The 14,944-nt window shown below is 41.1% G+C and overlaps 1 protein-coding gene across 2 annotated transcripts in view; it reads left to right on the plus strand.

Annotated features, from left to right (window-relative positions):
* The window catches only part of EPHA6 (EPH receptor A6), a 1,249,313-nt gene that overhangs the window by 928,686 nt on the left and 305,683 nt on the right, over positions 1–14,944 (plus strand). For both annotated transcript variants that reach the window (XM_069760991.1, XM_069760992.1), the window contains one exon: positions 14,860–14,930. In XM_069760991.1, the coding sequence (XP_069617092.1) occupies positions 14,860–14,930 (71 nt within the window). The remainder of the gene's footprint in view (positions 1–14,859; positions 14,931–14,944) is intronic.

Raw genomic sequence — 14,944 nt, forward strand, 5'->3', positions numbered from 1 at the left:
TGATTACAAATTAACTGTGATCTGTAGTTGTCTGTGTAGACTTATGGCCAACTTAGGAGCATTATTACCATGAGGCTGCCGTCACACTAGCAGTATTTGGTCAGTATTTTACCTCATTATTTGTAAGCCAAAACCAGGAGTGGGTGATAAATGCCGAAGTGGTGCATATGTTTCTATTATACTTTTCCTCTATTTGTTCCACTCCTGGTTTTAGCTTACAAATACTGATGTAAAATACTGACCAAATACTGCTAGTGTGACGGCAACCTTAGTATTAATGTTTTTCCTCTCTTTATGAGGCTGGTCATGCAAATAACATACCGGAAATGCCCTTCCAAAGATCTTTGAAGGACCATACCACTGTGTTGTGTAAAGGTGTCTTACTTGTATCATAGGAAATAAAACATGATTTAGTGGTACTCTGTTGGGGGTCATTTATGCTTTATAGTCCAAATTCATCAAAGTCTTTACTCCAGTAAAACATTTTGAAAAGTGATAGATTTTTTTGAGCAACAAAATATTGCACAAACGTTTAGCAACTGTAGGAATTTTCACTCCAGTTTCGCCAACATGAGTGAAGCTGCTGTGGGATAGGGCGGAAGGGGATGTGGTGACGCTCACTTGTTTAATTCATAACAAGCTTTGAGTACGATTTGCCGCTAGGCACACAAAGGCATACACCTCTTTATTAACGTATCTCACTCATCAAGAGGCACGCGCTCAGACATCAACAAGCCCGCTCATCAAGATTGGTATGAACAATGCAGATTTTGATGAATCGGGACCTACATTTCTGTAATCACCCAGTTGTTAGGAAATGTCTTGCAATCTGTGAAGGGTTTTGCTAGTATGCTGTAAGAATGCATTGAATTTGCATTGCGAGAAATTTCAGATATTGAAGAGGTTGTCAGTTCTAAAGCTACAAATCTAAAATCACTCTGTTCCTACTGACTTGCGAATCTTCACATCGCACGTTGTGAGGATCCTTCGGCACCAGTAGCATAACTGCAAGTATGTGGTTTGTATATATGCGGTCACATGCCGGCTAGATTGATAGATTGATGAAGCCTTGCTCAATGCAAGTGTATTGAGTGAGGCCGGATACAGTCTTGTCGGAATGTGGTCAAATACTTGCAGAAACATGACCGCCCGCTTCCGGTGTCAGCACCAGGGAAATCTCACAGCACACAGTTCTTCAGGCTTCCAAAGCCACAAAGTGGTTAAAAAAAGTGACCAGTCCATTTTTCTTGGAAGACACTCACTTTTTTAATGCATGCAAATCAAAAAATGCAGAATATGGCCTAAAAGACGCCAAACAAGACTCTTCAAGAAAAAAAACGCCCTCATTTGTTTGAAGCATCTTCTGCTTGAAAAACTCATTGGATATGTCTAAAAGACATCATTTGCACAAACCCTAAGTATGCTTGTTAGGCACCAGCTATAAAAGATGTATTGTCACCCTTTGACTTACGAATCCATACAAGTCATGGAGCTGGCCAATAGCTTAGGGATAAAAGCTTATTACAGAGAAAAACTACATAGAATATTTAGAAGGCTTCAAACTTTCGAATATTAGAAAGGTTTTAATTGTAGCTCCCACTGTTTGCAGAATAGACAAGGGATTATACAGCCAGCGTAATGATGATTGGCTAGCGGTAAGGAGTGGACCGTGATGGTCTATCAGGATTGCCATATGTTTACTTTGATTGATTGTTTTCGGTTCCTCTGATCTTCTTCCTCATACTAATAACCCAGTCACTTACTATTTGTTATGTATAGAGGTGAGTAAGCTGTCAGGTTGTTCCTCCAGGCATCGAATTCTCTCGACAACTTGACTGAATAAATTCATATTGATCCTATAAGTTTGAAATATTGAAAATCCTCTATATTTTCCAAAGGAATTGAGGTGTTTTAGATCAAATTATAACTATGGAGCGTTTGGAAATCATGCTATGAATTTTTACATGGGTTTATGTAAAAATACTGGTCACAAAAATGTATTATGTCAGTGATGTAAAAAAAAAGTCACAATCAGGGCGGGTTCTATAGATTATTTATTGATATATATTGTAATGAAAAAAAAAGAAACAAAATGTTGGCAGATTCTATTAATTGACCGCATTTAGAGGCTTCAGTTGATGCAAAAATTGTCCTTTTTGGCATTGTTTTAATCCTGTGATATCAGAATGGAAAATGTGTCATGATATATGGTTTTCATGGAAAGTTCTTATTTATCTGAGGCTACATATACAGAAAGCTGATCTGTCAGCCGTCTTGATTGGATCAGAGGGGTTTTCTCATATTCTTAAATATATAAAATTGCAAAGTGCTTGTGAAATCAAGCAACTTTGCAATTTACTTTTTATTAAAACTCCACTCTATTCTCAAGAATCTAGCTTTCTAATTTTACAGTTCAATGCTCGATCCAGAAAGCTTTGGCGTAGCTGCTCGCCTTGTCTTGGAGAACGGTCACTGCTGATATACTGCGGAGGTAGATGGTCTCTTAGAGGGAGTGTGCAGCTATATTAAGGCTGATTGGACCACTGGATCCAGTGTCCTTGCACTTCCCCGATGCTGCAAAGGCAAAGCTGCTTCTGCTTGCAGCATCAGAAAGTACACAGCCGGGTTCACATTAACTTTTCTGTGCGCAGCATATGATCCGCATACATCCACATGTGTCATGCGGACATACAGTGGGGCAAAAAAGTATTTAGTCAGTCAGCAATAGTGCAAGTTCCACCACTTAAAAAGATGAGAGGCGTCTGTAATTTACATCATAGGTAGACCTCAACTATTGGAGACAAACTGAGAAAAAAAAATCCAGAAAATCACATTGTCTGTTTTTTTATCATTTTTTTTGCATATTATGGTGGAAAATAAGTATTTGGTCAGAAACAAACAATCAAGATTTCTGGCTCTCACAGACCTGTAACTTCTTGTTTAAGAGTCTCCTCTTTCCTCCACTCATTACCTGTAGTAATGGCACCTGTTTAAACTTGTTATCAGTATAAAAAGACACCTGTGCACACCCTCAAACAGTCTGACTCCAAACTCCACTATGGTGAAGACCAAAGAGCTGTCAAAGGACACCAGAAACAAAATTGTAGCCCTGCACCAGGCTGGGAAGACTGAATCTGCAATAGCCAACCAGCTTGGAGTGAAGAAATCAACAGTGGGAGCAATAATTAGAAAATGGAAGACATACAAGACCACTGATAATCTCCCTCGATCTGGGGCTCCACGCAAAATCCCACCCCGTGGGGTCAGAATGATCACAAGAACGGTGAGCAAAAATCCCAGAACCACGCGGGGGGACCTAGTGAATGAACTGCAGAGAGCTGGGACCAATGTAACAAGGCCTACCATAAGTAACACACTACGCCACCATGGACTCAGATCCTGCAGTGCCAGACGTGTCCCACTGCTTAAGCCAGTACATGTCCGGGCCCGTCTGAAGTTTGCTAGAGAGCATTTGGATGATCCAGAGGAGTTTTGGGAGAATGTCCTATGATCTGATGAAACCAAACTGGAACTGTTTGGTAGAAACACAACTTGTCATGTTTGGAGGAAAAAGAATACTGAGTTGCATCCATCAAACACCATACCTACTGTAAAGCATGGTGGTGGAAACATCATGCTTTGGGGCTGTTTCTCTGCAAAGGGGCCAGGACGACTGATCTGGGTACATAAAAGAATGAATGGGGCCATGTATCGTGAGATTTTGAGTGCAAACCTCCTTCCATCAGCAAGGGCAATGAAGATGAAACGTGGCTGGGTCTTTCAACATGACAATGATCCAAAGCACACCGCCAGGGCAACGAAGGAGTGGCTTCGTAAGAAGCATTTCAAGGTCCTGGAGTGGCCTAGCCAGTCTCCAGATCTCAACCCTATAGAAAACCTTTGGAGGGAGTTGAAGGTCCGTGTTGCCAAGTGAAAAGCCAAAAACATCACTGCTCTAGAGGAGATCTGCATGGAGGAATGGGCCAACATACCAACAACAGTGTGTGGCAACCTTGTGAAGACTTACAGAAAACGTTTGACCTCTGTCATTGCCAACAAAGGATATATTACAAAGTATTGAGATGAAATTTTGTTTCTGACCAAATACTTATTTTCCACCATAATATGCAAATAAAATGTTAAAAAAACAGACAATGTGATTTTCTGGATTTTTTTCTGTTTGTCTCCCATAGTTGAGGTCTACCTATGTTGTAAATTACAGACGCCTCTCATCTTTTTAAGTGGTGGAACTTGCACTATTGCTGACTGACTAAATACTTTTTTGCCCCACTGTATCTTTAACATGGTGTATGCAGGGACATGCGGATGCGTACCCATGCGTCGTTTCGTGGTGTGCAGCGGTTTTCGGTAAACGCAAATGTTGCATTTTTTGAAGCATCAAATATTGCGCAATAATGCTCATGCGGATGAGTGCTTAAAAAACGCATTGGTACGCAAAGACATGTATACGCATGCCTACGATACGCATGCATACTTTAGACTGTGCATGTCCAGGAAATGATGCCATCACCTCCACTATGCGCATAACTATTGCAAACGCATGGCAAAACGCATTTAAACGCATGCACATGCAACGGGTATTTTTGGATGTCATGCGTAAAATGATATGGAGGCATAAGCATCCATTTGCATGCGTTTGTGTATGCAGATGATACGCTGCTCACAGAAATGCTAATGTGAACCTAGCCTCAGGGGTTGTGCCAGGCTTGGACTGGCCCACAGGAAAACAGGAGAATCCTCCGGTGGGCCCCCATGTAAGAGTGGGCCACCACTCTCTTATATGAGCAGTACCTGGAAAAACACACTTAATTCACTAACTGTCAACCCAGATTATTCTATAGAATTTTGTGAATGAGGGTAAAGTCATTTTTGCATGTATCTGAATAGTGGGGCCCTGGAGTTGATGTTAATGGTGGGCCCTTGGCACCCCAGTCCGACACTGCCTTGTGCACATGACCATGTTTTTGATGCGCATTTTCCAAGAGCAGCTTCGTGCAGGGGTTCCTGGACACTCGGACACATGGTTGGTATAAAACACGGACATGTGCATAGCATTAGAGGTTATAATGGGTACATGGGGTATCCGTGGAAAAAATGGATGCCACATGCATTGGAAACACGCTTGTGTGAAGGAGCTTTCCACGGGTAGGTGTCTGAACAGACGGGACCCAGTTCTGCTCTGTCCTTATCTACTTGGATGTTTGCTGACATGTAGTGACATGAACTACAAGAGTTAAGTACTGTCCTGATTGAGTACACCTTGACGCGGTGGGATGTATTTTACGCTTTGATCAAAATAGTGATAACCAAGTACCAAATGTTAGGTACATGTACTATCACTATTAATCCACTTCCTTACAGGGTATTTGGCCATTTTGTTTTTACCCTTGTTTTTTTCTGTTAAATGGCCACAGTGTGAATGCACACCTATGAATTGCACCTGCACCAACATATGCTCCGGCTCTTTTTTTTTTGGTTTTGTCCCTTATTTACTATAAAAGATGGCTGGACCATACAGGCAACTTCTTTTTACCTTTCTCTGTCCTGCAGGGCAACATGATCACTTGCTTATAGTGTGGATTCTGCGGGATTAAGGCGCAAGTCCACAAGTTGATTCTTACCCAAGCAATTTTAGGATGAGTGAGATGAGCCGGATGCTGTGATTTTGTCACACAACGACTTCTATATTATAGGAATCCGGTCCCTCTTTGGTGCTGTCCTTTTGGCGCAGTTTATTTCCTTGGTTGCACATGATGGTGCACGCTCCATTTTTCCATACACGGGTTCAGCACGTAGAATGGCTGCTTCCAATAGATGCATGGAGCACTTTAACTATAGGAATGAAATGATCCTCATCCTAATACTGTGCGCTGAATAAATGGTCATGAAGCAGAGAGAATGAGTAATTATGAGGTAGGTAGTGGATTTTAGCAGATGTTTGTTAAAGTCAATGCACCTTTAATGGTGCAGATAACATCTAGTGTTTCATTATCATTTCCTCAGAATCCAATTAGCTATAATTCCTTCAATATTTATAGTGAGCTGGGAACATTCTTATGTCTTCATTCTTCTCCGAGCACAGACTGGAGGACCTGTAGCATGTCGCAGCTAATCACATGTGATGAGGCGACATTAAGCATTTTTACATTCATGAATCTGCCTTGCTTTCCTTTGAGGATGGAAAATATATATCATGAGACAAGGCCACAGCTCATTACACAGTCACAAAATGAATATTTCACGATATAATGCTTTCCACAAGTACAGGATGTCCTTTACTTTTATTTTTGCACTTAATATATCATCCAGTAATTTTTATCTGTAAGCTAAGGCTACTTTCACACATCAGGCTTTGTGTTTCAGGCACAATCCGGCAACTTCTGAAAAAAACGGATCTGTTTTTTTTAACGCCGGATCCATTTTTTTCACATAGAGTTTTATTAGCACCGGATTGTGCCTGATGGCCAGACGTTTCATCCATTTTTTGCCGGATCCGTTCAAATAGTCGTTTCCGGCGGACGGAGAAAACGTCCACTGCAACGTTTTCTTGTCCGGCGGAAAAAAATGCACACTGATGGAATCGGCAAAAAACACATGAAACGGAGGTGTGAAATAGTAATCCGACGTCCGGATGAGGTTTTCACAGCATTTTCCATGCAAATCATGGAGATTTTCCTTTCTGGGGTGTGTCTCTCTCTCTCTCTCTCGTCCCCAGAATCAGGAAGTCACAAACAAAATCCATGCGCAGTAAAGACGACCGGATCCAGCTAAAAACCGGATCTGGCGTATCAGTTTTTCGCAATTTATGTCGGATCCGTTTTTTTAAACATTAGCCGGATTTAGCCTGAAACAAAAAGCCTGATGTGTGAAAGTAGCTTAATAGTAATACACTGTGTGCGCGTGGGTGTCAAATCTGCCTTTTTTATGTTAACATCCGTTGGACTAGATTATTTTTATTGTTCATTTACTTCTTAAGTGGAAAATTAGCCTACAGTATGTGCCCACAAAGTTTTTCAAGGAGTCTTTGGTGCAGAAACTGATTGGAAACTGTACAAAAAACCTCAAAAACTGGAAATTTCAACTCAATTTCTGCTTCACAAATTCAACAAAATGTGCATAGCCGCTGAGCAGAAATTCTCCAAATCTCAAAGCTCCTAAAAAATTTGGAGATTCCGCCCAGTTTCTGCATAGAAAAGTCAGCAAAATGACTCTGTGCGCACATACCCTTAAGCAACTTTTGGAATGGTCACAAATGCCTAAAAAAAAACTCGATGTGCACAATGCCCAATTCATCAAAGCTTTTTCGAGAGAATTCTGGCACAAAAAACGTTGAAAAAGTTACAAAATTTTGGCACAACACGAGGCTGTATGTGCCTTCTTAATGAATCACTAGCATCTGACTCCAGCATGCCCCCTCATTAAAGTCAGCTTAAAAAATGCAGTTTTTGATTAATTGGGGGCCACATTTTTTGAGGACTTTATACATTTTGAGAAAGATCTGAAAGTTTCTGCTCAATTTTCGCTCGTATTCTGCTCAAAAAAACTCATCAAACATAGCCTAAAAGTATGTTTACACAGAGTATTTTCAGGAGGTTTTGGAGCAGACACTTAGTGGCTATGTGCACAGCGAGTCTTTTGCAGAGCTGAGCAGAACCTCCACCAGAAACTAATCAGAACCTCCCGATTGATGTGGATCCAATTGCTGGAACCCCCATCCATCCTGAGAACTAGGTGAAAGGAGTGGAGCAGAGATTAAAGGGGTTGTCTGGCCTTAGGCTACAAGTCTGTAGTCACTGTATGCGTGCTATGAGGATTCTCCCGTGTCGGCAGCGGCAGGTGCGTGACTGCAAGTAAGTGATTTGCACATACAGTTAGGGCCAGAAATATTTGGACAGTGACACAAGTTTTGTTATTTTAGCTGTTTACAAAAACATGTTCAGAAATACAATTATATATATAATATGGGCTGAAAGTGCACACTCCCAGCTGCAATATGATAGTTTCCACATCCAAATCGGAGAAAGGGTTTAGGAATCATAGCTCTGTAATGCATAGCGTCCTCTTTTTCAAGGGACCAAAAGTAATTGGACAATGGACTCTAAGGGCTGCAATTAACTCTGAAGGCGTCTCCCTCGTTAACCTGTAATCAATGAAGTAGTTAAAAGGTCAGGGGTGGATTCCAGGTGTGTGGTTTTGCATTTGGAAGCTGTTGCTGTGAGCAGACAACATGCGGTCAAAGGAACTCTCAATTGAGGTGAAGCAGAACATCCTGAGGCTGAAAAAAAAGAAAAAATCCATCAGAGAGATAGCAGACATGCTTGGAGTAGCAAAATCAACAGTTGGGTACATTCTGAGAAAAAAGGAATTGACTGGTGAGCTTGGGAACTCAAAAAGGCCTGGGCGTCCACGGATGACAACAGTGGTGGATGATTGCCGCATACTTAATTTGGTGAAGAAGAACCCATTCACAACATCAACTGAAGTCCAGAACACTCTCAGTGAAGTAGGTGTATCTGTCTCTAAGTCAACAGTAAAGAGAAGACTCCGTGACAGTAAATACAAAGGGTTCACATCTAGATGCAAACCATTCATCAATACCAAAAATAGACAGGCCAGAGTTAAATTTGCAGAAAAACACCTCAAGAAGCCAGCTCAGTTCTGGAAAAGTATTCTATGGACAGATGAGACAAAGATCAACCTGTACCAGAATGATGGGAAGAAAAAAGTTTGGAGAAGAAAGGGAACGGCACATGATCCAAGGCACACCACATCCTCTGTAAAACATGGTGGAGGCAACGTGATGGCATGGGCATGCATGGCTTTCAATGGCACTGGGTCACTTGTGTTTATTGATGACATAAGAGCAGACAAGAGTAGCCGGATGAATTCTGAAGTGTACCGGGATATACTTTCAGCCCAGATTCAGCCAAATGCTGCAAAGTTGATTGGACGGCGCTTCATAGTACAGATGGACAATGACCCCAAACATACATCCCAAGCTACCCAGGAGTTCATGAGTGCCAAAAAGTGGAATATTCTGCAATGGCCAAGTCAATCTCCAGATCTAAACCCAATTGAGCATGCATTTCACTTGCTCAAATCCAGACTTAAGACGGAAAGACCCACAAACAAGCAAGACCTGAAGGCTGCGGCTGTAAAGGCCTGGCAAAGCATTAAGAAGGAGGAAACCCAGCGTTTGGTGATGTCCATGGGTTCCAGACTTAAGGCAGTGATTGCCTCCAAAGGATTTGCAACAAAATATTGAAAATAAAAATATTTTGTTTGGGTTATGTTTATTTGTCCAATTACTTTTGACCTCCTAAAAATGTGGAGTGTTTGTAAAGAAATGTGTACAATTCCTACATTTTCTATCAGATATTTTTGTTCAACCCTTCAAATTAAACGTTACAATCTGCACTTGAATTCTGTTGTAGAGGTTTCATTTTAAATCCAATGTGGTGGCATGCAGAGCCCAACTCGCGAAAATTGTGTCACTGTCCAAATATTTCTGGCCCTAACTGTATGCTGCCACGTGCCAGCTAGACGTGTGGGGTCATACTCAATGCAAGTATAATTGAGCAATTCAGGACACATCTAGTCAGAATGTGGCTGGAAGTATGCAAATCTCGTACTTGTGGTCACTTGACCGTCCACTCCCATCTCTAGTATCGGAGAATCTTCACAGCTCGCAGTGCAGATAATGTGAAGATTCACATAGTGACTGCAGACTTGCAGCCTAAGGCTGGAGAACCCCTTTTAATAATGTTTACTGCCCCTCAGTTTATTCTTATGGTAGTGCCAATGACCAGCAGCACTCAGCTATCTCTGTTCCATTTACACAGGGCTGTTCAGAGCCTCTGTTCTCAGGATAAGTTGGGTTGATCCCTCAGCAATAAGGAAGTTATTCCTTATCCCATAAATAGGGGATAACTTTGAAACTTGAACATACCTCTAGAACTTGAAATCATCATAAATAGTCTTATTAGGATTCATATCTGTCCCATCTAACAAACTCAAATTTCCTACATAAGTCCAGATATACTACAACATTATAAAGTATCAATATTGAGGAGCAAAAAATAGACTAGTAGTAGCAATAGTAATAATATAAAACTCTCTGGGAATACATTAAAAAGGCTGTTCAATGCATTAAGAGGTTGTTGGATAACCCTTTCTCAATCACTATGTTTCCTCAAATTAAAATAACTCTTATACTCACCTCTGGTGCCAGCACCATTTCATCGGTGATGGCACTGGTTCTCTTAGGGATCTCGTGTCATTGTTATGTTACGCGATCTCTGTGACCAATTATCGCTGGCTTCACTCTCCCATCCAGAGGAAGTGAGAGAGTGGCAGCTTTCACTTCCTCCGGATATATGTGATTTGTCCGTAGGAGGGTAGAGTGAAACCACCACTTACTGGCCACAGGGATCGCGTGACATAATGTCAGGAGATCCCAGGGAGAGCCAGTGCTACCACCACTGGGACAGCACTGGCACCGGAGGTGAGTATAGGTTTTACTATTTTATTCGGGGGAAACACATGGATTGAGAAGGGCTGTCTGAGTAGTAGACAATCCCTTTAAGAAGAAGGTGCAATGTTGTTTTAAAAAAATGGTGACATTATGATAAAGTCATTTAGTGATCAACAATAAAGTCTCATTCAGCCCTTGCCATTGAAAATCAATAGATATAGCGAATGCACACTCGGTAACTAAGGTGGATTTTGCCGCTGAACGTGACCCCTATTTACCATACAATTATCGAGCATTATTGTCTGTAATGTTTTATGCAGATGCAGTTTATGTAAAATCCTCAGCCATGTGCTCATGAGATGTAAATTCACTTTGAAGTACCATTTAAGTGCAGTGATAAAGAGCATTCATGGAAAATCATTCAATGAACGTCAGGCTGGGAAATTGTGAATAAATACTCCATTTACTGTTGGAATTTAAAACAAATTTCACTTTGAAGAAGAGGATCGGTCCCTTACAGATGTGCTTTGCTACACTCTTTGGAATTAGCAATTTGATGAACTGTCGCTTCGTAAGTTTTGTGATGAGTCTATTCGTATTGGAGAGGCAGGATGAGATAAGCACCTGCTGGTTTATCCACTGAGCGATTATCCACCAGAAGCAAACAGAATTCATTTCAAAACCATTGCAAATAACATGCTGAAAGGTGTAATGCCAAAGATATACTAAATAGGTTGTCGTATTTCCTTGGAAAGTGCACCCTGTTGTGTCGCCCCTGCCTTAAATTTTGACAGAAGGGTAGAGAAGAGTATGTTGCCTACGTGTATGAGGCACCAGACCCAAGGCAAATGATCGTAAAATGCGTTACTGCATGCAAGCCTAGATCCATCAATCACAGCTCCAACATATACAGATATATGCTACCTACAATTGCAGAAACCAAGTGCTATGCAATTTACATGCAGGAATTAGGGTCACTGGGACTAATGTATGCCAGAATACTGAACGAGTTTCCACCTAGGAAGGCACTTCCTTACATTTACCTATTAAATTGCCTTAATTTAAAAACAACTTTTCTGAAATATGTTAATAAAAGTACTAAGAGAAAATAAAAGATATGTCCCTGGTCACATGACTAGCAAGTGCCAAATGACCCACGCGCCGCCGGCTATTGAACGCAGGTGAAACCGCATGTGTTCACTGAATTGTGCAGAATCATCTCATCCAATACATTGCACGGGTGACATTTCTCTTGCGGAGACTCGCATCTTCACTAGATAAATATTCATGCTGCGGTCTGTAAAGACGCGCCGCATGTCCGTCTCCATGGGTGAGCCACAAGCATCTGTGGACACATAGTAGACATGGGATTTCTAGAAATCCCATTGACTCTGCTGTATATATCTGGCCACTGCGGGTTGGACACTGCACAAGTAAGCTGGGTCGAACCCGCAGCAACACCGAATCGTGTGCACATACCCTAAGGATGCACTCATAGTAGGCATGGGATTTCATGGAATCCCATCCACTATGCTGTAACATCTGGACGCTGCAGGTTGGACGCTGCACAAGTACACAGCGTCCAACACTGCAGGATTTACTGATCGTGTGCGGATACCCTAAGAATTTAAGCCCTGAGCCTGTTTTCACCTTCTTGACCAGGCCAAATCTTATAATATCACGTTATGCAGTAATAATAACTCTGGAATGCTTCAACTTATCCCAATGATTCTGAGATGTTTTAAAAATTTTCAAAATTCTAATTTTTTTTATCCCCTTAAACCAGAGCGTTATATCACTCAAAATAGTTACCGTAATAAATAACATTTCCCACATGTCTATTTTATGTCAGCATCATTTTTGAAACATACATTTTTTTGGTAGGAAGGGTTAAAAGTGATTTCTCACTTTTCTTTTCTCATTTTTCCAACAAAATATACAAAACCTATTTTTTTAGGGACCACATCACATTTCAAGTGACTTCGAGGATCCCATATGACAGAAAATATCCAAAAGTGACGCCATTCTAAAAACTGCACCTCTCAAGGTGATCAAAACGTTTATTAACCCTTCAGGTGCTTTACAGGAATTTTTAGAACGTGGAAAGAAAAAATTAACATTTAACTTTTTTTCACAACAATTTTACTGTAGCCCCAATTTTTTTTATTTTCACAAGGGTAAGAGGAAAAAATGTACCCCAAAATTTGTTGTGCAATTTCTCACGAGCCTGCTGGCACCCCATTTGTGTGGGGAAAGCCTCTGTTTGGGTGCATGGCAGGGCTTGGAAGGGAAGGAGCGCCATTTTACTTTTTGATTGCAAAATTTGCTGGAATAATTAGCGGATACTATGTCGCGTTTGGAGAGCCTCTGATGTGTGTGCCTAGACATTGGAAACCCCCCACAAGTTACACCATTTTGCAAACTAGACCCTTCAGGGAACTTATCTAGATGTGTGGTGAGCACTTTAAATTGACCAGTATGTTGTTGGGGTGACCAGTACATTGTAGTGCACAGTAAGCTGTGGGGCCGAACCCATGCTTCTGGAGACATGCACCCATAAAATAAGCAAGCTGTGACTGCTACAGGAATCCCAAATATGTTTACACTAAATATGGTTTAGGCACACCAGAATGGGTCTCAGAATGGAGGGGAATAGTTGGATTTGGGAGCGCAGAATTCGCTGGATTTCTTTTGGGGTGCGAGGAGCCATAGCGCTTTTCCAGAGCCTTTGTGCTACCAGTATCATGGAAGCCCTCTATATTTTTATTGGCAGATGATGGACCTATTTTTCTGGATTGAGTTGAAGCGTTTATTGGGAACATTTTACATAACTTTGAGATCACATTTATCCAGCGCTCTACACTGAGCACTTACATTAGGGTCTCCATCTAAATTGCAGAGTGATGTGATTCAGATAAACCCCTGAGGGAATAACTCAATATAATAAGGCAGCAGAGTTACTCTGGATTCTGTCTGACCTCTGATCAGTGGTTTCCTTCTTTGCATAAGTGCACAAAACTGTGGCGGACCGCACTTTAATGCACACCTAAAAAGACTGACACCACCGGATCATAGGACAGACGGTGTCCACAGTGCTTCCATCTGCCTCATTACAGGGAATCTATTGCCTGGGGATCCGTCTGAATCACGTATTTCACAAATTTACACGGAAATGCCGATGTAAACGGTCAGCGTAGAGTACAGGATAAATGTGAGCCGAGCCACACTGCTATCTTTGGGAGGCAGAAAGAACAAGTCAACAGCTGGTGAATAATTGGTTTTATTTATTTTTTATGCCGTTCCTGGTACTGTATAAGTGATTAAACTACTTCATCCTTCAGGCGGGTGCGATTACAGCGATACCACATGCTTTGTCACGCTTTTATACAGTTAAAACTATTTCATACAAAAAATAATTTTTGCATCGCTTTATTCTGAGCGCTATAACTTTTTTATTTTTCCACTATTGGAGCTGTATGGCTGCTTGTTTTTTGCAAGGCAAAATTACGTTTTCAGAGATACCATTTGTATTTGCATTTGTCTTTTTGATCATTTTTTATTCCACTTTTTGTTGGGTGATATGATGAAAAGGCATGGTTTTTGCCCCATTTTTTTTTCTACGGTATTGGGTGTCATTGGTGTCTATTATGTCAGGGATATGGCTTGTTCTTTCTGATTATTTTTTTGCTCCTTTGATATAGCAAAACACTGGTAATTTCCAACTTAGATGTGAGCATAACCTATATTCCAAATTAAGCTGTGTTTCTACACCAAATGTGCTTTAGGGGCTCAATTCAGAAGTCTTTGACCTTGAAAAGTTTCACAAAATTTTCACATTTTCACGCCAGCTTGAAGCCTCTGCGGCAAAACAGGAGGAGCTGGGACAGAACAAGCCTACTCCCACCTGTCATATTCCACAAAAGTGTCAGCACTTCTTATGTCAGAAATGCTACTTCATTCCGTGAATGGTGTAACACTTCTGGCAAAGTGCACTCAGAGACGCGCGCAAGTGATACCTTGTGCCACATTCATGAAGTGACGCGCGCCTGTTAATGAATCCAACACATCTTATTACTCCACTCTCCTCATTACGACTGGCATACAAACGCCAGTCTTATTGAATCGAGGCCATGGTATGAGGAACAAACCTTGGTGTAATGGAGAAATTGGGCCAAACATTCCTGCAAATTCTACTTTAAACCCACACTATTCCTGAATAAGACAGTTCTTGTATGTTCATCGTATATTATAAGGATTTGTGCTGTAAGATTAAAATCACATTGTTTCTTTGTGTTTTTGCAATTATTACAGTACATAAAAAAAAACTTCATCTCCTCATAATGATCACTTTCCTTTCCCTCAAGGTGCCAGTGGTATATTAAAGCTAAAATGAAATCTGAAGAGAAAAGAAGAGCAAATCTACAGAATGGAAACTGTGAGTAATTTGTT

This window comes from Ranitomeya imitator, chromosome 3 (assembly GCF_032444005.1).
Source record: "Ranitomeya imitator isolate aRanImi1 chromosome 3, aRanImi1.pri, whole genome shotgun sequence".
NCBI classification, from domain to species: Eukaryota; Metazoa; Chordata; class Amphibia; order Anura; family Dendrobatidae; genus Ranitomeya; species Ranitomeya imitator.